This window comes from Phocoena phocoena, chromosome 16 (assembly GCF_963924675.1).
Source record: "Phocoena phocoena chromosome 16, mPhoPho1.1, whole genome shotgun sequence".
NCBI lineage: Eukaryota > Metazoa > Chordata > Mammalia > Artiodactyla > Phocoenidae > Phocoena > Phocoena phocoena.
In genome coordinates this window covers 26,145,626-26,166,066 of record NC_089234.1, presented here as the reverse complement: position 1 = coordinate 26,166,066, position 20,441 = coordinate 26,145,626, and the positions used below count along the sequence as shown (strand labels likewise).

Sequence of the window (20,441 nt, the reverse complement as noted above, 5' to 3'; positions counted from 1 at the left end):
CAACAACTCTTAGGTGCTGACTTACCCGCCATATCTAACTCTCCTTTGTATTCTCTTAACTGCGATGTTTCCCCAAGATTAGTGTGGGTTACAGGGCCTGGGTCTTGGGATCTGGAGCCTGGTTTGGATGGGGAAGGCGGGGCAGCAGGTGCTCTGAGCGAGGATCCACCTGAGTGCAGATCCAGTACGGCCTGCAGGCCATGCCCACCCCCAGTAACTTCATGCCTGAGTTGGCAGGGCTTCTCATTTATAACAGGACGGCTGAACTCCAGTACCCTGTAAGGCCTCAGCTTCCTCTTTCTCTTCCTGCTACGGAGCTTCCTGGCGCTACCCTGTGGGGAAGCCCATAGCCTTCCCTTCCCAAGAACCCTTTAATGGGTCATGAGGGAAGGAGTTCCATTCAAGGATGAACTCTCCCATCCCCGATCAGCATGGATGAGCCTCTTTTTAGGGCTAGTCCCCTTGTAGGGCGCTGGGGACCCAGAGATTGTCCCTATCCACAGGAGCTCACAGTCCAAGGTAGAAAGTCCCATCCTCTTTTCCCTAAGGACTGAGGCAGTGCCAAAATATGGAGAAAAAGGGGATCACTGCTCCCTCTTCCAGTCCTGTCCCTCACAGCAGCCTCCCACCTCCCCACCAGGATCATCTGGCCTCAAAGAGCGCAAGATGTTGGCTGCTGGGGAGAGGGGGCAGGAAAGGGGAGGGAAGAAGGAGGGAGCACCTTTAGCAACGTGTCTCCCATAAAAGCACTGCTGCTGCCAGCCTGGTGCTGCTGGGGTTAATGAGGGGTGAGGTGACAGCCACTTTCAACTCTGGCCAAGCAGGCCCCTGGGAAAGGGGTTATGGATAGCTGCCAGCCCTCTAAAGACTTGGCCATCGCTCCCCTCCCGCAGTCCCCATCCTCCCTCCCCCTCCGTTGCACAATACTGATGATGAGTCTTCTCTCCCTACCACCCCCATTACAGGAATTTTCAGGTTTCCTCAGAAGAGCTGTCCCTAGTCCTGGCTCAGGACCCTTGTGGCCATCCCTGAGGCATACCATTCCCCCTCCCCCACGGCCTGTTTCTTGAATAGCAGTTGGATGTAGCTACATATTATCGTGGGAAAGAACTTCCTGACCTTTCAGGGAAGGATGATGGGAAAGACCATTTAGAGGGAGCCCCTCAATTCCCAGTTCAGACCCTGGAGAGTCTCAACTCTGTGCAGCAAGGGTTAGGTTTTGGAGTCAGAGGACAGAGAGTGGGCTGAGGAGAGGGACCACCACAGGCACAAGGACACACACAAACTGTAAGGCAGGGGATCCAGGGATCACTTGTCCTTCTCGACATTCCATAGCAGGCTGGACCTTAAGCTCCCGATTTGCTGTCCCCTCAGGTCTCAATCTCTCTCCACCGGATGGGAACAAACTCCACTTACGCTTTGGATGGTGCTTGAAGCTACATGAGGTGAAAGGAGGTATAGTGATACCTCCTCTCTCCCCATTCCGTCAAACGAATTCTGCAACAGATGCTGGGTCTCCTGAGCTGATGGGAGAAGCTAGAAGCCTGCGCTGAAGCTTCCCCTAGCACATCAATTCCCCATCATCCAACCTCAGAATGAGGAAATTGGGCTTGAATTAGGCATAAAGAGCAGATTTCCCAGACATTAAGAGCAGAGAAAGAACCCAGCTGGCTGGTCTCAAGGGGTGGGAGGGACTCAGAGACTGAGGTGAGGAAGGGAACGCTTTGAAAGATGGGGTGGGGGGGAAGAGGGGGGTCCCCACTCTTGCTTGAGGTCAGCAAGGGCTCTCTGGGCAGGGTGCCTGGCCCTCCCACACCTTCCTCCTTTCTCAGAAGAGCCAGGATGGGGCGGGGGCGGGAGTTGGCTGGGGCGGGCCCTATTTAAGGAGCAGTCTCTGGGAGCATCGCTGTAGATCCAGCTCCAGGAGGGAGAGAAGAGGCTTCATGGGTAAGTGCAGACCCCTTTCTCTCAACTCAAGCAGGGTGGGGGTAGGGTGACTCCTGAGCCTGCCAGCTTGCCTCTCCCATCTCCAGGGATAGGCTGCAGGTCCGCCCTGTGAATGGGAATAGCACCCCAGCCCTCAGTTTAACTTTGTAGAAAGTCAACGTGTGTTTCAGGGAAGTCTTTCTCTTCTGCTCCCTTAGCTATCCCAGGTACTTCAGATCTTCACTTCAGGTGGGGAGATTTTCAGGGAGCTGGGACTCCTGGACCTCCCTCTACCTTGGGGATCCATATTTTGTGGGTCCTCTTTGGCTCAGGAAGCCACTCATTCTCTAGAGAAACGCCCTTCTCAGTGTACATGTTCTGGCTGTTCCCCTAGCCCCTTGCCCATCCAGTTCCACATCTGGCCCCACCAGAAGCGTATCTGGGCAGGAGATGACGGGTCTGACTCTGCAGTACCCACGGAATCCCTACCACAGCCCTGAGTCCCCTCCCCTCATATCCTACATCAGTATCCTGTTAGAATTTAGAGAACCCTTACCTCTTTCCCTAGCAATGGGCCCCTATTTTCAGCTCCGAGCTCAGACCCTCGATGGGATAGGAGGAATATTGAGATCCCAGGTTCCTCTTCTGACACATCCTGGGAATGGGGGAAAATTCACAGAAGGGAGCACAGGAGGGCAGCATCAAGGCTAAAAGAACTTTGGCCATCTGGCTCTGAGAACTGAATTCCATAGGCTGTGAGCTCTAGCAAATGCCCTGGGGACTCAGTTCTGGTGCCCGGCTGTGCTGTACTGTCAATACTGAGGTCATGGGGGACCTGCTATCTCAGACTCACAGCGTCCCAGCCAGGTGCTGCCACCTGCCAGAACTTTTAATAACTTCGAGTTACTCTTCTTGTCAAAGACTTCAATGGCTCCCCAAAACTCCTCACTTTGCCATTAAAGTCTTTCAAAGTATGGCCTCCACTTAGCTTTCAAGCCTGATCTTCCATTGCTCCCTGGTTATAACCTGTCCTCCAATGAAACCCTGCTACTTCCTGCTCCTGCTGCCATGCTTTTACTCATGCTGATCCCGCCTCAGTTCTCCCTGGGACACCTCCATTCCATCGCTATCTGTTGGAATCCTATACATCCTTCAAAGCCTCTCTCAGATGCCTCTTACAAGAATCTTCTTCAACCCCTCAATGATGCATACGATCTCCTACAAATCCTCCGCACTCTGCTTCCAGTGGGGCTTGATTCATGAGCCCCAGAGTGTCTAGTCCTGTGTTCTACACAGAGTAGCTGTTCAATAAACGTTCCTTGTATTTTGCTGAGTGTGTCTCATGTATGAAGAGGCAGTTTGGCCTAGATGTTAAGGCTACAGTCAGATTTCCCAGGTGTATTCTCTGTGTGTACCCTTGGGTAAGTTGTTAACTTCTATCGGCCTCAGTTTCCTAATCTATAAATGGGAATAATAATTATATCCACATCAAGGTTTTTGTGAAGATTAAATGATAGTTTTTGTACAGGGCTCTAGCACAGTGCCTGCACATAGTAAGTTCTGAGTTAAGTGTGTGAGATTGCTATGATTCTTTTTTGTGTGTGTGTGTGTGTGTGTGTGTATTTTGGCTGTGCCATGTCACATGGCATGCGGGATGGTTCCCTGGCCAGGGATGGAACCTGGGCCTCCACTGTGAAAGCACCAAATCCTAACCACTGGGCCACCAGGGAACTCCCTGTTATGATTCTTATTATCCTCCCTTCAGTAGGATGTGAGCTACCCAGCTGGGAGGTAGGACAGGGTTTAAAATTGGTCAGTCAGGGTTTATTGAGCAAAGGGCTCTAGACCAGATGCCAGGGTTGGATAAAGCTGGGGCAAGGCCAGGAGGAGAAGGCCACCAAGATGAGTTTGGTAGCCCAAGCCCTGCTGGGATCTAGAAGCTCTGGATTCCCACCTACTGTGTGACATTGGGTGAGTCACTCCTTCTCTCTGGCCTCGGTTTCCCAGCATAAGGTCACCTGAGGAGGTTGGGCCAGGTGAACAGTAAAGTCCCTGGCAGCCCAGATGTTTTATGAGTTCTAAGGGTTAAGTTCAAAGAAAAGAACAAAGAAGCATCTAGGCTCCCTGCAGGGCTTCTTTACATCCTTAGGGCTGGAGCAAGCACTGGGGTTTGGAAGGATTGGCATGTTGGACTGAGCTGAGTGGCAGCACTTCCTTCAAAAAGCCTGTAATTGGGGGCCTCCTCCCTCACTGGGGCTGGGGGATAGGGGTATATTGTTTGCAGTCTCTGGGCATTTCCAGGGCATATGTGGAAGACTTGGGGGAAGAATGTAAGCAATGCAGATTCTCAGAGATGGGGAAGTGTTTTTTTTTTTTTTTTTTTTTTTTTTTGAGGTACGCAGGCCTCTCACTGCTGTGGCCTCTCCTGCTGCAGAGCACAGGCTCCAGACGCGCAGGCTCAGCGGCCATGGCTCACGGGCCCAGCCGCTCCGCGGCATGTGGGATCTTCCCAGACCGGGGCACGAACCCGTGTCCCCTGCATTGGCAGGCGGATTCTCAACCACTGCACCACCAGGGAAGCCCGGGAAGTGTTTTTTTTGTTTTTAAATTCCTGTGAATGGAATTTTGTGAGATGTGTACTTAGTTCTTTTTTTTAAATTAATTAATTAATTTTGGCTGTGTTGGGTCTTCGTTGCTGCGTGCGATCTTTCTCTAGTTGCGGTGAGCGGGGTCTACTCTTCACGTTGCGGTGCGCGCGCTTCTCATTGCAGTGGCTTCTCTTGTTGCAGAGCACGGGCTCTAGGCATGTGGGCTCAGTAGCTGCGGCACGTGGGCCCTAGAGCACGCGGGCTTCAGTAGTTGTGGCTCGCAGGCTCAGTAGTTGTGGCTCGCGGGCTCTAGAGCGCAGGCTCAGTAGTTGTGGCGCATGGGCTTAGTTGTTGCGCGGCATGTGGAATCTTCCCGGACTAGGGCTCAAACCCACGTCCCCTACATTGGCAGGCGGATTCTTAACCACTGAGCCACCAGGGAAGTCCCGAGATGGGGGAAGTTGAGAGACTTCAAGGGTATGGACCTGAGACGATAGAGAAGGAAGGGGATTCAGAACACACCTAACTTGGTATGAGACTCATGATTTACTTGAAGCCTGCCTTGTTTCAAAAAAAGGATTAGAGGAGGCTTACCAGCATGCAGATAATTCTCTAAGATTAAAACATAAAACCTGTGACAGAGTACATTTTAAGTGTGTATCCTTTTTGATCCAGAGATTCAATTTACTTATTATTGCTATTTTTATTTTTAGTTAGAAATTATTTCAAACTTAAAGAAAAGTAGCCAGAATCGTACAAAGAACTCTGGCTTAGCCTTCTACCAGATTGACCAACTGTTAACGTTTTGCCATAATGCTTTGTCTAATCTATAGTCCTCATTCAAATCTTGTTACTTGTCCCGACACTGTCCTTCACAACAATTTTCATTCTGGTCCAGGATCCAAAACAGGATCATGTGTTGCATTTAGTTTTCATGCCTCTTTTTGTCTCCTTTGACCTGAAACCTTTGTCTTTTATGACACTGGCATTTTTGAACAATTTTCTCTCAATTTAGATTTATCTGAGGTTTCCTCATGATTATGCCTTACTGCTGAACTGATGTTGTATTTTTCAGTTTAACATATCAGACAGCACATGATGTCAATTTGTCTCTGTTAAAGAAAAAATTTTAGGGACTTCCCTGGTGGCACAGTGGTTAAGAATCCACCTGCTAATGCAGGGGACATGGGTTCAATCCCTGGTCCGGAAAGATCCCACACGTCGCGGAGCAACTAAGCCTGTGCATCACAACCACTAAGCCTGCGCTCTAGAGCCCGTGCGCCACAACTACTGAAGCCTGCGCGCCTAGAGCCCGTGCTCTGCAACAAGAGAAGCCACCGCAATGAGAAGCCTGCGTGCCGCAACCAGAGAAAGCCCGTGCGCAGCACCGAAGACCCAATGCAGCCAAAAATAAATAAATAAATTGAAAAAAATTTTTTTAAAGAAACCCATTAAAGATGGTAAGTAAGAAAGACTTTAAGAGGGACTACTGCAATGGGGTTAAAGTGTTATCCACCAGTTTTCTCTATTATATTATCATGTTACTATTTTTTTTCAGGTTACTATTTTAAAATTTGTAATTAATAAATATCTTATTGGAACATATTTGAAACTATATAAATATCCAGTTTCACATCAAACTTTCACCCATCAGTTTTAGTATTCAGAAATGATTCTCACCTGAATCAATCATTACTCTGATGATTGGGAATGGTGATTTTCTAATTTCATCATTACTTCTACTATAAGGAAGAGCTTTCCTTTCATATGTACTTTTTAGTTAGCATTAGTATGGACCTAGGGATCCTTATTTTATTCAGCAGGTTATAATGTTACTGTGATTATTTGTTTTGATGCTTAAATTGTCCTTGATTTGGTCAGTGGAAGTCCCTTCAAGTTGGCTTTGTATGTGAATAAAGATGCATATTCAAGGACATTTATTCTCATTACCCTCACAGCTTCCAAATAAGACCAAGCCATCAGCTTATTTTTTGCCTGTATTACTTCAAAAGCCTCCTAACTGCTCTCCCGATTTTCAAAATGGCCCCTCTATAGTCTCTTTTCCACACAGTATCCAGAATAACTTAAAAAAAAAAAACTCATCACATTTCCCCCTGCTCATAACCCTCCATCCCCTAAGAATAAAATCCAAATTTTTCTACATGGCTTCAAGGTACCACAGGATCCAGCCTCATCTGTAACCTCATTAATCATCACTTTCCCGCTCGCTCACAGGACAAGGACACCCCAGCCAAAGGGTGTTTGTACTTGCTTTTCTCCCCCAGCTATTTAAATGGCTCGTAAAGGTCTTTATTAGGTCTCCACTCAAGAGTCACCTCTTCAGAGAAGCCTTCCCTAATTATCCTGTTGAAAACAGCACCCCATTACTTATCACTGTGTGACATTACATCGTATATTCCCATTTGCTTGTTGTCAGTCTCTGTTTCTCTACATTACACCTCTAAAGTAGGCTCCACGAGGGCAGGGAGTTGTTTGGTTTTTCTCCCGTAGTACCAGTGCCTAGAACACTGCCCAGCAAACTGTGAGCTCTCAAATGCCTGTCGAGTGAATAAAGATAACTTTCATTCCTTGGGACGTTTGCACCCACCATACTTCCTGCCTGGCTTCCCCTCACCCTTCTCTTTGCATGGCTAGCTTCTTCATATTCTTTAGATCTCAGCTTAAATGTCTTCCATAAGGACAGAAACTGCCATGGCTATCTCATTCACTATGGTATCCTCAGGGCCTACCACAGTTCCTGGCAAATAAAAGGCACTCAAGAAATTTGTTGGATGGACTTTTAATAGCTAAAAACTGGAAAGAATCCAAATGCTATAGAATATTGGATGACTGTTAAAGAATGAGGTAACTCCATGTGCATTGGCATAAAATGATGTCCAAGATATACTTAATGTATAATGCAACAAGCAAAACTGTGCAATTCATTTTATGTAATTAATACTAGGTGAACAGAAAAAAATAGTACAAAATACTAGACTGGACCTCAGTGATCATTTGGGGGTGAGAGATATTAGAACAGATTTTAACTTTCTATTTTATAAATTTCTGTATTGCAGACTACTTTTTAAGAACAAACACTACCCTTTGAGCACTTAGTACATGACAGGCACTGTGGTAAACATTTTTTGTGCAGGATTTCACAGTACCTTCTCAATAATCTTATGAGATAGGTCCTAATACCATCATCCCCATTTGCAATGAGGAAATTGGTTCAGGGACATTAAGCAATTCATCTAAGGTCACACAGCAAACCCATCACACTACAACACCTCCCTGTGTCTTTATAATTAAAAAATAAAAAAGGAAAGGAAAATAAGATGAAACTAGGGGTAACAGTTCAGGATCAAGGTTTTACACAAAAGATGCTAAGCAAATTTGGCTCCCTGGAAACCAGGGCAAATAGAAAAATATGATCAATTATGAGATCCTTGGTGATTCAAAGATAAAAGCAAACAACTTATCAGTAGAAACATCTTTACCAAATGCTGAGGTTTAATAGAACTCCTCCATGAAGCTCATAAATACAGCAGTGTTCAATCAAGTGATCTACAGCTTCAATAACATACCTGTATATCCAGGTAGCTGTTGGCCAACCACAAATGGAAGATCAGTGAAAGCAATTCCAATAGGAGCCAAATTTATACAGCTTGGGCATCAGATCAGGTGGTCTGGCCAGACCCTTAGTTAAAATTGGATGTGTGGCCTAACCCTCCAGCAAACTCCTATAATATTGCAAATTCACCCTATTAAACACTGTTAGCAAGAATCAGGAGACAAGAAGTGACATTCATCTTCAATTTAAACGTTGGTAAATTTTCCACGTAGGCTGGGTTGGTTTTCTTCTTCTTTTACAGATGAGGAAACCGAGGCTCAGAGTCTAGAAAATGTCAGAGCCATTATGGATCTCATTATGGATCCCCTCCTCAGCCTTCCTCAGTCATGCCTGTCATCCACGCCTCAACAAAATAGCTTATGCCCTCCGAATCTCTCTGGGGGTGGTGGGCCTCAGGACCTAGAAGAGTGTCCTCCTCCACTGGAAGGGAGCTGGTTAAGGGAGAGTGAGGCCCAGCCAGTGAGGAATCATACTTTTCCAGAGGTCCACTCTAATCCTCACCTCCAACACCTTGTACCCCAAGATGGAAAGTAAGGCTCACCTTACACAGATGAAGAAAAACCCCTATCCCCAAGCATAAAAATGATCTTGAAGCCTACACTTGACTTCACTCATTTATTTACTTTTCTTACAAGCTGGGGATAGGTGGGCCCTCAGCTTGGGGAGTTTGGAGAGCTTTGCTGGAGGGAGGAGAGGAAAAAGCGAAAGTGGGGGCTTATTGCAGGGCAGGCTTCAAAGAGGAAGAAGATGGGGAGGAAGGAGAGAGGAAACAAAGGGTTCAGGCCCTCCTTCCACCACACACACTCAGGCTTCCCAAGTCCAAGTAGAAGGAAGGAGTAATAGGACACCCACCCAGAGATGTCCTTGATCCATTCTCGCCCTTGCCCCGCCATCCAGCAATAACCTGAGAGAAATCAAGGAAGTGCAGGAAGTGGGCGGTGGTTAAAAAAAAAAAAGAGGTGACAGGTGCACCCAGCCCCAGCGCACAGCTGTGGCGGCAGGAGGAGAGCCGCGCGCGTGCTCACCCTGGCCGGCCGCCGGGCCTCGCGGCGCCCTCAGCTCAAGTCTTTCCTCTTCTTCCGGCGGCCGCGCTCCGCCGCTTCCCCCGCGGGGATGCTGTAGCCGCTGCAGCTGCTGGCTGGCCGGCGCAGCACTCGCCTATCCGTACGGTACTCGGGCTCGCGCACGCGCGGCACGCCCTGCAGCAGGAACTCGCCGCCGCGATAGGTGACGCGCACGTCGGTGCGTGGGTACGTGCCGTACGCTCGTCGCAACTCCCGGCGCACGAAGTCCGGCAGATTGAGGCCCGGCCGTAGCGTACGTTCCACGCGGCCCCAGTGCAGCTCAGCGTGCAGGCTGCTGCCTTCCGGCCACTGCGTCCCGCTCTCGACCGCCGCCCGACCCGCATCTGCGGGCTCCTGAAGCGACGGCCCTGGGTAGCCGGGCGCTGGGAACGGCGGTTGCAGGGCCGCAGCGTAGGCCTGCGGGAAGGCCCACAAGGGCGGCGTGATCACTAGCGTCGCGCCTGTGGCGTGGAAGCAGTGGTATTCCCGCGGAGCCGCCCACTCGCCCGCGCTCAGGCTCAGGGGCCGGCTGCAGAAGTTGTGGGCCTGAATGGGGGGCAGCAGCGGAGGGGCGGGCAGGTAGGTGTAGGTGAGGTGCTGCAGCAGAGGCCAGACGTCCTGCCCAGGCGCCAGGCAGCAGTATGTATACATGGTGTGAAGCTCAGGCGGCCGGCATTGCTGCTGGGGCCTCGTCCTGGTCCAGACCTGGGGTGGGGGTGTGGGTGCACTTTGTTCTCATCTCCACCACCGACCCTGGGGCCTGGTTACCCGGGGCGCTGGTTCACAGCAGGGGGCCCTGCACGTGTGCCGGAGTTCGGGGAACTCTTACTAAGGAGTTCAGCTCCCACCTCACCTCTTGTCCTAGGGCTGGACCCAAACCCCAGGCTCCCAGCAGGCATGAAGGACCCAAGCCTTTTTCAAGCCCCCAGTCCTGAAATGCTCTTCCCAGGTAGCTCCCTACTCACTTGCCTCCTTTAGCCTGGGGGAGCTGGTCCCCAGCATTTGGGGGAACCAGAGATATCCAAGAGCGGGGCTCCTCTCCACCACTTTTTAGTTGAGCTGCTCTCCTCCATGCCCTGCCTCAGCCACACCTTCCGGTTTCCAGGCAAAGGGAAACATCTTGAGCTGGCCAGGAGCCAGCCAGCTTGTGTCTACACTGGGTGAGCCTGCTGGTCATACCGGCTGCGAATTAGACGCTGAGGTCTGTGCTCAGGGATGCCCGCAACATCACAGGACATCCAGTGGCTTTTCCAGTCAAGTTAGCTCCCTGTTCTCCTCATCCCCTTTTTCCACCCAGGTGGAGTTATCCTAACATTTGAGTGAAGTTCCTGCACACCAGGCACTGAATCAAGTTGCTTATGAGCATCTAACTTCAAGTTTACATCAACCTTAGGAATGAGGTACTAATATTTTTCTGACTTTACATAGCAAGAAGCAGCTTGCCTCAGATTTGGTACACAATAAATGTATTCTATGACTGGGGCTTACATAGGTTAAGTGTCTTGTCCAGACTCACACAGCTAGTTATGGTAAGGGCAGAATTCAACCCCGTGTCTGTCTCAAGACTTGTGCTCTCAACAATAGCCTAATCACCAATCCATGCTAGGGCTTCTTTTAGACTATCTGACAGTCCTCCCTTCTAGAATGTTACTTAAGAGCTTATAACTTTTTTTAAAAAAGAACTTCTAATTCATATTAGCCACATGAAGAACATGGTGGTATCATTCTCATTTAATAGATGAGGAACAAGAGATTCGGAGAAGTTAGGCCACTTTCCCAGGTTCACATAGTCTATAACTGGCACAGTGGGATTTGAACCCAGTGCAAATGATTCCAAAGCCCAGAAGCTACTTGGGTGAAGCCACGAAGGTTGCTTCGTTCAGATGGGTTGAGCACTGTCTGAGCTCCAGTCCCCTCTGGCTGCAGTTCATGCCCTTCCACCTCTCTTCCCCAGTGGGTAGTAGTTGCTGGATGATTAAAATGGATACCCTCTTCCAGTTTCTAGGCCGCCAGGCCATCATACTTTCCTTCCCCTTCTGTTGACTTAAGCAGCATCATGACTAACCCCCCATAGGTTCTCCTAGATTCTCAGCATCCCACAAAGCCCAGCTACCCTCTGAGGAGGTCCCCCACACTCAGCCTGGTGAGCCACTCTATTTATTCCTGACTGAGCCACTCTCTCAAGTCTAATTCAGGGCAGTGGCCTAGTGAGAGCAGCTAGGACTAGGTTATGGTATGTATCTAACGTGCCCTACCCAACAGCTCCAAGAAGGGAGCCTCTCCCTCTGTCCACTTAAGAACTGGTCCCAGGACATAGTGACCTTTGTTGGGGGAGGCCTCCCACCCCCAAGATGTCCATGGCTTGATCCCTGGAGACTTGTTAGTATGTTATATTACATGGCAAGGGGGAATTAAGGTTGCAGATGGTATTAAGGTTGTTAATTAGCAGTCCTTAAAATAGATTATCCTGGATTATCTGGGTGGGCCCAGTGTAATCACAGGAGTCAAATGTGGAAGAGAGAGGCTGAAGAATCAGCGTATGTGATAATAAGAGTCAACTAGCTCTTGCTGGTTTTGAAGATGAAAGGGGTCATGAGCCAAGGAATGCAGGCAGCCTCAAAGCTGGAAAAGGCAAGGAAGTGGATTCTTCCCTAGACCCTCCAGAAAGAAATGCAGTTCTGCCAACACCTTGACTTTAGTTTATGAGACAGAATTCCAACCTCCAAAACTGTAATAGATTTGTATTAAGCCACTAAGTTTGTGGTTGTTAGAGCGTTAGTAGGAAATTAATATACCTCCCCACTCCTATTTATAACTTTGCCCCCCCTCCAAATCCCAGCACTTGAGGAATGTCCAAAACTACCTATTATAGACTGACCTCACCCCAGCCTGGAGCTCAACGATGGACCCTGTATGACTGGCCAGTTTCTCCCCCATGGGGATCTGCTCATACCTGGGTGGGAGATGAGGAGAGTGTGAGACCAAGCTCAAGTTGGAGCCTGGGACAGTGAGAAGCCTGCGTTTTAATATTGGTTCTGACGTGCTTGCTGAGGGAGACTGGGGAGGCAGTCTTCAGGAAAAATGAGAAAAATAAGGACCAAGCTGTGAGTTTCTCAGCATTCATTCACCCTGATTCCAGTAACAGCCCCCAGATTTTTTGGGTCCCACACCTTATTTACTCTCAGGAAAGTGGTTCTGGGGGAGTTGGCTCTAGCTCATCCTTAAATTACCTGGGTGATTTAGGGCTAAACCAATCATCGCTGTCATCCTTCTGGCCATAGTGATTGGTTTAGGGTAGCCATGTGACTCAATTTGGCCCAATGGGAGCCAAGCCCAGGGCTTTGTTCTCTAATTGCATGGAGTGAAGAAGTGCTCTCTTCCCTGGACAGAGATCTGAAAGAATGCAGTTCTGGGTCCAGAGGTGGAGATCTCTCTGAGCATAGAGCTGCAGAAGAAGTGGAGCCAAGGGTCAGAGAGAGAAACTGGGTCCTGATGACATCGTTTGAATCCTGGACTTTGAAGTTCCATAAGCCAATAAATCCCCTTTTTTCCCCGTCCGGTTTTATTGAAATATAGTTGACATACAGCACTGTATAAGTTTAAGGTGCACAGCGTGATGATTTGACTTACATATACTAGGAAGTGATTACCACAGTAGGTCTGGTTAACATCCATCATCTCATATAGATACAAAAAAAAAAGAAAAAAATTTTTTCCTTGTGATGAGAACTCTTAGGGTGTATTCTCTTAACAACTTTCAGCTATACCATACAGCAGTGTTAACTTTGCTCATCATGTTATACATTACATCCCTTGTATTTATTTATCTTATAACTGAAAGTTTGTATCATTTGATCACCTTTATCCAATTTCCCTTTCCCCATAAATTCCTTTCCTACTTAATCTAGTTTGAGTGGACTCTTTTTATACAGATAGCCAGTTGTGTTTACTTTATAAATTTTTTTTAAACATCTTTATTGGAGTATAATTGCTTTACAATGGTGTGTTAGTTTCTGCTTTATAACAAAGTGAATCAGTTATACATATACATATGTCCCCATATCTCTTCCCTCTTGCATTACTTCATATAAATTTAACTACAAAGGACATAATGAAATGGGCATTTAAAAATTATTTCAAAGCACCATCATGTTAGTCTTTAGAAGATTAAATGTTTAGGTTATTATACTATGGAGTGAAGTCTTCTGTTGCTTGCATCAACAATACACCCTGACTGTTTTTCCCCCAGAATTTTATTATGAAAAATTTCAAAATTCAGCAACCTGAGTAGTTTCTGATCAGTGACCCCCCATGATCAGAGGCTCTTTTGTGGGCAAAGTAGAGGATGGAGAGAGTCTGGAAGCCAGTCTTGGAGGAGGTTCACACCCTAGTTTAGGAAAACTAACAACCACAACAAGATCAGGGAATGGAAAAGAGACATGGGCGTAGATTCATCTGGACTTGATTCCATATAACTGCCTGGATGGAGAGCGGAGGGTAAAGGTGGATGCACATGTTTTTAGCTTGGTCAGCTGGGTGGGTAGTCAAGACAATCCTGGAAATAAGAAACAATTGGGGTGATCGGAAGTTGAGGGAGTGCTGGGTTCATGTGGGACGTTTGGGAAGCTATCCAGCAGTAGTTTTATATTCAGGCTGGAGATGGGAGGTGGGGTTGTCATGAAGGAAAGGTAGTAGGTGAAGTTACCAGAACAGCTGCTACGCTGGCCCATATTACACTGTGTCATCATGGCTGCCAATCTGTTGCGTTCCACCTATGCCTTTTGAGGGCAACTGAGGTATAGTTCATGTACAATGTTATATAAATTTCAGGTGTACAACATGGTGATTCACAATTTTTAAAGGTTCTATTCCATTTATAGTTATTATGAAATATTGACTATATTCCCTGTTACACTATATATCCTTTTAGCTTATTTACTTTATACATAGTAGTTTGTACCTCTTAATACCCTACCCCTATCTTGCCTCTCCCTCGTTCCCTCTCCCAACTGGTAACCACTAAGTTGTTCTCTATATCTGAGTCTGTTTCTTTTTTTTTTAAAACTACTTTTTAAAAATATTTATTTATTTTTGGCTGTGTTGGGTCTTCGTTGATGCACCAGGCTTTCTCTAGTTGCAGAGAGCGGGGGCTACTCTTCGTTGCGGTGCATGGGCTTCTCATTGTGGTGGCTTCTCATTGCAGAGCACAGGCTCTAGGTGCGCAGGTTTCAGTAGATGTGGCACACGGGCTCAGTAGTTGTGACTCGTGGGCTCTAGAGCGCAGGCTCAGTAGTTGTGGTGCATGGGCTTAGTTGCTCCACAGCATTTGGGATTTTCCTGGGCCAGGGCTCAAACCCGTGTCCCCTGCATTGGCAGGCGGATTCTTAACCACTGCACCACCAAGGAAGTCCTGTTTCTTTTTTCTCATATGCACTAGTTTGTTTTATTTTTTAGATTCCACATAGAAATGAAATCCTACAGTATTTGTCTTTCTCTGTCGGACTTATTTCACTTAGCATAATACCTTCCAAGTCCATCCATGTTGCTGCAAATGGCAAAATTTTATTCTTTTTTATGGCTGAGTAGTATTCCATTGTGTATGTGTGCATATATATATGTGTATATATATATACACACACACACACACACACACATATATATATGCTCACATGTTCCTTTTTTTAAATATTTATTTATTTGGCTATGCTGGGTCTTAGTTGTGCCACACGGGATCTTCATTGTGGTGTGTGGGATCTTTTAGTTGAGGCATGCGGGATCTTTTAGTTGCAGTGTGCAGGATCTAGTTCCCTGACCAGGGATTGAACCTGTGCCCCCTACATTGGGAGCACGGAGTCTTAGCCACTGGACTGCCAGGGAAATCCCTAGGCTCACTTGTTCTTTATCCATTCATCTTTTGATGGACACAGGTTGCTTCCATATCTTGGCAATTGTAAATAATGCTGCTATGAACAATGGGGTGCATGTATCTTTTCAAACAGTGTTTTCATTTTTTTTTCAGATAAATACCCAGGAGTGGAATTGCTGGGTCATATGCTAGTTCTATTTTTAATTAATTAATTAATTAATTAATTTTTGGCTGTGTTGGGTCTTCATGCAGTGTGCGGGCTTCTCACTGTGGTGGCTTCTCTTTTGCAGAGCACGGGCTCTAGGCACACGGGCTTCAGTGGTTGCAGCATGCCGGTTCAGTGGTTGTTGCATGCGGGCTCTAGCGTGCGCGGGCTTCAGTAGTTGTGGTGCGTGGGCTCAGTAGTTCTGGCTCGCGGGCTCTAGAGCACAGGCTTAGTAGTTGTGGCGCGTGGGCTTAGTTGCTCCGCGGCATGTGGGATTTTTCCGGATCAGGGATCGAACCGGTGTCGCCTGCGTTGGCAAGTGGATTCTTAAGCACTGCTCCACCAGGGACATCCGGTAGTTCTATTTTTAGTTTTTTTTTGTTGTTGTTTTTTGTTTTTGCGGTATACGGGCCTCTCACTGTTGTGGCCTCTCTGTTGCGGAGCAACAGGCTCCGGACGCCCAGGCTCAGCGGCCATGGCTCACGGGCCCAGCAGCTCTGCGGCATGTGGGATCTTCCCGGACCGGGGCACGAACCCGTGTCCCCTGCATCGGCAGGCGGACTCTCAACCACTGCACCACCAGGGAAGCCCTATTTTTAGTTTTTTTGAGAAACCTCCATACTGCTTTCCATAGTGGCTGCACCAATTTATATTCCCCCCAACAGGCAATCTTGTTTTTGAAGTCCCTTTTACCCCATATAGTGTATGGCCTGACAAGTTTAAGTGAATGTGTGAAGAGTTTTGAAAATGGAAATTTGGGGGACCCTCTCTGCAACTAAGAAAGCCCTGGGAAAAAGTGCCCCGGTGAAGGGGCCTGAGGAGGAGCTGTTAGGTAGGAGGAGAACATGGCGGAACCTAGATCACAGAGGTCAGAAGCCAAGGGAGGAGAGAACTTCAGGGAGAGTTTTTGTATGTCTCTCTCCCACGATCCAGAGACTCCGGTATGACTCAAGGCAGGCGATATGATCTTCAATTGCACCCCATGTCGCCTCCCAGTTATCTCTGTGCTTGACAACTGGGAAGGGAAATCAGAGATAATCACAAGGCCCAGCCCTGGTGCTGACAAAAAAGGGTAACTGGTTACATTGTCTATAAAATCAGAGGGCTGAGGGAACTCAGAGTGGGGTATTCAGTGCAACACAGGAGCCAAAGTCTTTCCTATAAGGTCACATCCAGTTCCAGCCCCTTGGCCGCTCTCCGCATTCTCCTGTTCCCCCACGGGATACCCAGGGAGGGCTAAGTAAAGGCTCAGTGTTGCTTTGAAATAAAGGCACATACTGGCCAGAGATGGAACGGCAGAGGGACTCCTTTAGTCAATTTATGGAGGCCCTAGTGTACCAGACTCTATGCTGAATGCTGGTTTCCTGCCCTTCCTGCCCTCTATTCTCACAGCCAGTAAAGCATAGATGGGGGTAAGGGGTAAGGATGGGAGAGAAATGGTAATCTTCCTTCTAGTCATGAGGGCTTTCTGGAGCATGAGGGGTTTCATCAATTGCTTGAAGTCTAGAAAAGAGGTGATGTGTGTGTGGCCAAGAGGAGACCTAGGAGGTAAGAAGAGGGTCTGAAAAGGCAGGACTGGGGAGGAGGAAAGTGAGACAGACTGGTGGGAAACGAACGCTGGGGACAAGGTTCATGGGGCCTCTGGGGCTCCCGAGGAACTTGTTGAACAGACTCTAGCACCTGGACACCCGGGCCCTTGTGTTGGACTGTTTGCTCTGGGTGGGCGCTTGCCAGGTTGTCAGGAAGGAGGCAGAGGATGATATTCCTGTTGACAACAGAACTCTTACACCCCTATTTCTCATTTAATGCCCACAAAATCCCTCTAAGGAGTAAAACAGAGGCTCACAAAAAAAGCATCCCCGAAAAAGAAGTGGTGGAGCTAGGGAACTGAGTCCCAGGTCCCCCAGAAGCCAAAAGCCACACTCATGGCCCCATATCCCAGGGTAGGGAAACACAAGTCTGGAGTCTGTGCTGTCTAATTGCCTAGAAATCTAAGTAGGCTTACAGGCCTGTTGGGAGAAGACGTGGGACATCCTTAGCAGACTAGACTGAGCAAAACAAAACTTGACTTTCAGGGTCTGGGCAGGGGTAGGAAGAGGGAAGACTCCTGTTCTGAGAGTCAGAAAGTCTGGGTTCCAACTTGTCTGGGCCTCTTGCTTGCTGTGTGAAAGTCACTGAATCTCTCCCAACCTCAGTTTCCTTATCTGTAAAATGGGGATAATAGCACCTACCTCCCAGGGATGACTATGTGAGGACTCAACAAGATAATGCATGTAGAGTGCTTAACACAGCACAGGGCACATTGTAAGAGCTCCGTAGCCTTGTATTTTACTATTACTATTAATATGAGGAGGTTGGGACTTCCCTGGTGGCGCAGTGGATAAGACTCTGAGCTCCCAAGGCAGGGGGCCCGGGTTTGATCCCTGGTCAGGGAACTAGATCCCATATGCATGCCGCAACTAAGAGCTCGCATGCCACAACTAAGGAGCCCACGTACCGCAACTAACACCTGGTGCAACCAAAAAAAAAAAAGAAACGAAAAAAATAGTAAGAAGAAGAAGAGGTTGGGCTGCTTGGTTGCTCTCTCAGGGCCTGGTGCCTGTGGCCTGAACCCTGGTGCCCACAGCTCAAGCTGGGCCTGTCCACTCTTGAGGAACTCACAATCCAGCATCAGGGAGTCCCAGGTCGTGCCACTGTCATCTTCTTATCTGTCTCAGCTGTGCATCCAGTCACATCACAAGGCTTGAAGGAAGGTGCTGAGCTCTCTTCATTTTCTGAATTAATAGTAGGGGTGGGGGACTTCCCCGGAGGTCTAGTGGTTAAGACTCCTGGCTTCCACTGCAGTGGGTGCAGATTCGATCCCTGGTGGGTTAATTAAGATCCCACCAGCCGCACGACAGGCAAAAAAAAAAAAAGGACGGGGGAGAGGATGGGAAGCTCTCAGAAAAAACCTTGTTGATTTGAACTGAAATGACATTAAGCCTTCGTGGAAGTGAGAGGGAGGCGGTGAACCAGCCAGGAATACAGACAATCTGCCCGTTTTTTGCTGCCGCCCACGTCCTCTTTTTGGTCCCTAAGGGCAAGCGCCCGTAACAAATATGGCGGCAGCATCCTCGGGCGCGAACACCTGCCGAAGCAGCGGTCCCGGAGCCACGCGGAGCCAATCGCTGGGCAGGAGCGGAAGAAGGGGCTGGAGAAGCTGCTGGAGGCCTGCGCGCAGGCGCACTGGCTGGCACTGGCTCCGGGCAGCCGCGGGATTAGGCTTCGCCTGCCACAATTTCGGTGAGGGGCCGGCCCGCGGCCGGGGCTTGGGGGCAGGAGCGGGCCGGACTAGGGGCCAATCGGTCACAAGGACACACCCGAAGGGTACAGGAATGCTGTCTGCTCTGGGAGTCCTGGGGGCTGTCTGTGGGAGTCCCTGAAGTGATCTGGGTGTGGGTTGAGAGAGTGCCTCGGGGCAGGGTGGGAGAAGCTTGGGCTCAAGGGGTGAGGATGGAATTCTTGCAGAGGGACTCCTTGGGGTCGCATGATGCATCAGGCCGGGATCCATTTCATTAACATAATGGCCTTTAACCCTGGTGGCGTTGTAGAACCAATTGGGGAGCTTTAAAAGAACACTGATGCTGGGCCCCATCCTTAGAAATTACGATTTAATTTGTCAAGGGTGAGGCTTGGGCTTTGGTGTTATTGAGCAGCTCCTCAGGTGATTTTAATGTGCAGACAGGCTGGAGAACCACCACATGGTTCAGTGCCAGCTATTGAGTAAGGAACTCCTGGGTTGTTCCCAGACTCCTCTGTGGCTTGCGAGGGGTGCATGGTCCTGAGGTGAAGTTGCTGATCCTCCAGTGCTGCTGTAGTAACCTGCGGAGCAGGGAGGGCAAGGGAGAAGGTCCCTCCCCCAGTAGGGTGAAGTTCGTTTCCAGCCTGAGGAGGAGGATGGGCCCATTAGTCACTGCATGGAAAGTGGGCACCCCTCCAGGGTTGGGCGTCCCCAACAGCCCTGCCAGGGCTGGTCCTGCCGTGGGGAGACTGAGCAGGGAGACAAAGGGGGTGTGAAACGAGAAACACAGAAGACAATTCAGAGGTCACTGGCTTGTTGAAAAAAGGACACACCTAATATTTGCGCAGGGTATAATACCTTTCATATTCATTTGATACTCCCGGAACAGGCAGGGAATGGAATTTTCTCCCGCTTTGCAGGTGTAGGAATAAACTCAGAGAGCTAGTTAGTGATAAGGTTCAAACTTGACCCAGGGCTCCCAACTCCAAATTAAGCTTATTAGTAGATTTTTTCCCTCCATACTAATAGCTTCTCATACGGTCTCTAGTCCTTCTGAAAGGAATCAGAAGCTAACACCCACCCTCATTCTGAAGCCCCTCACCCCAGGGGCCCAGTCTGTCATTCTTGGTTTCCTCTACCAAATTCATCAGCCCCCTACTCACCACAGGCTGGTTCAGAAATCAGGGAGCTGCTACTGTTTCTATCATTTTCTGGTTCTTTATCTCCCAGAAGCCTGATGGGGTGAGGAGGGGAGAGTTTTTACATGATGCTGGGGGCTCCTTCTAAACATCTGATTCTGTCACCTGGCCACTCCCAGTGCCCCCCATCCTATTGTCCTCAGGATAGGATCTTGTGTGTGGTTTCCAAAGCCCTTCCTGATCTGGTGTGTATCGATTTTCCTTAGCACACGGGTGAAAGCTTAATAAGCGTTACATTTTGTTATTATCACTGTTCCTCTTTGTTGCCTCACCTGTTGCCTTGCTGTCCATGTCTCACATCAGGGTTCCCCAGGTTGCCTCTTTTTGACTCCCACAGCCAAGCAGAATGCAGAGCTGAGGGGCACAGTGGGATCTGGGGAGGACACTCCTCCTATGGCTGCTGCTCTCTCGTTGGGCTGCGGATGTCCATATTGGCCTTTTAGGGGCAAATTGACCCAGAAGGTATTAATTGAGCACTTACTGTGTGGTGAAGGAGCCTGGTGGAAGCTGGGAGTCCAGATCAGGGGCAGGTCTGACCTGGCCCTGCCATTAAGGAGCTTGGGTGCTGGAGAAGGGTTAGGGAGACATTTGGATCCTGATACAGAGCCAAGGGACCTGAAAAGGGGAGAGAACACCTGACTTGGTGCCCTTGGGAAGGTATGTGCCCCTGAACTGGGCC

General features: G+C 48.7%; 1 protein-coding gene across 1 annotated transcript; it reads right to left on the bottom strand.

The window, feature by feature from the left end:
• Window positions 1-9,203: 9,203 nt before the first annotated feature.
• C16H10orf95 (chromosome 16 C10orf95 homolog) lies at window positions 9,204-9,863 on the bottom strand. The gene has a single exon (XM_065893890.1). The coding sequence runs from the start codon at window positions 9,861-9,863 to the stop codon at window positions 9,204-9,206; it is 660 nt and encodes a 219-aa protein (XP_065749962.1).
• Between the last annotated feature and the right edge of the window lie 10,578 nt (window positions 9,864-20,441).

What these genes read in the sequence shown, in the direction of transcription:
- C16H10orf95 (XM_065893890.1), bottom strand. Translation starts at nt 9,863, where the DNA reads ATGTATACATACTGCTGCCTGGCGCCTGGGCAGGACGTCTGGCCTCTG.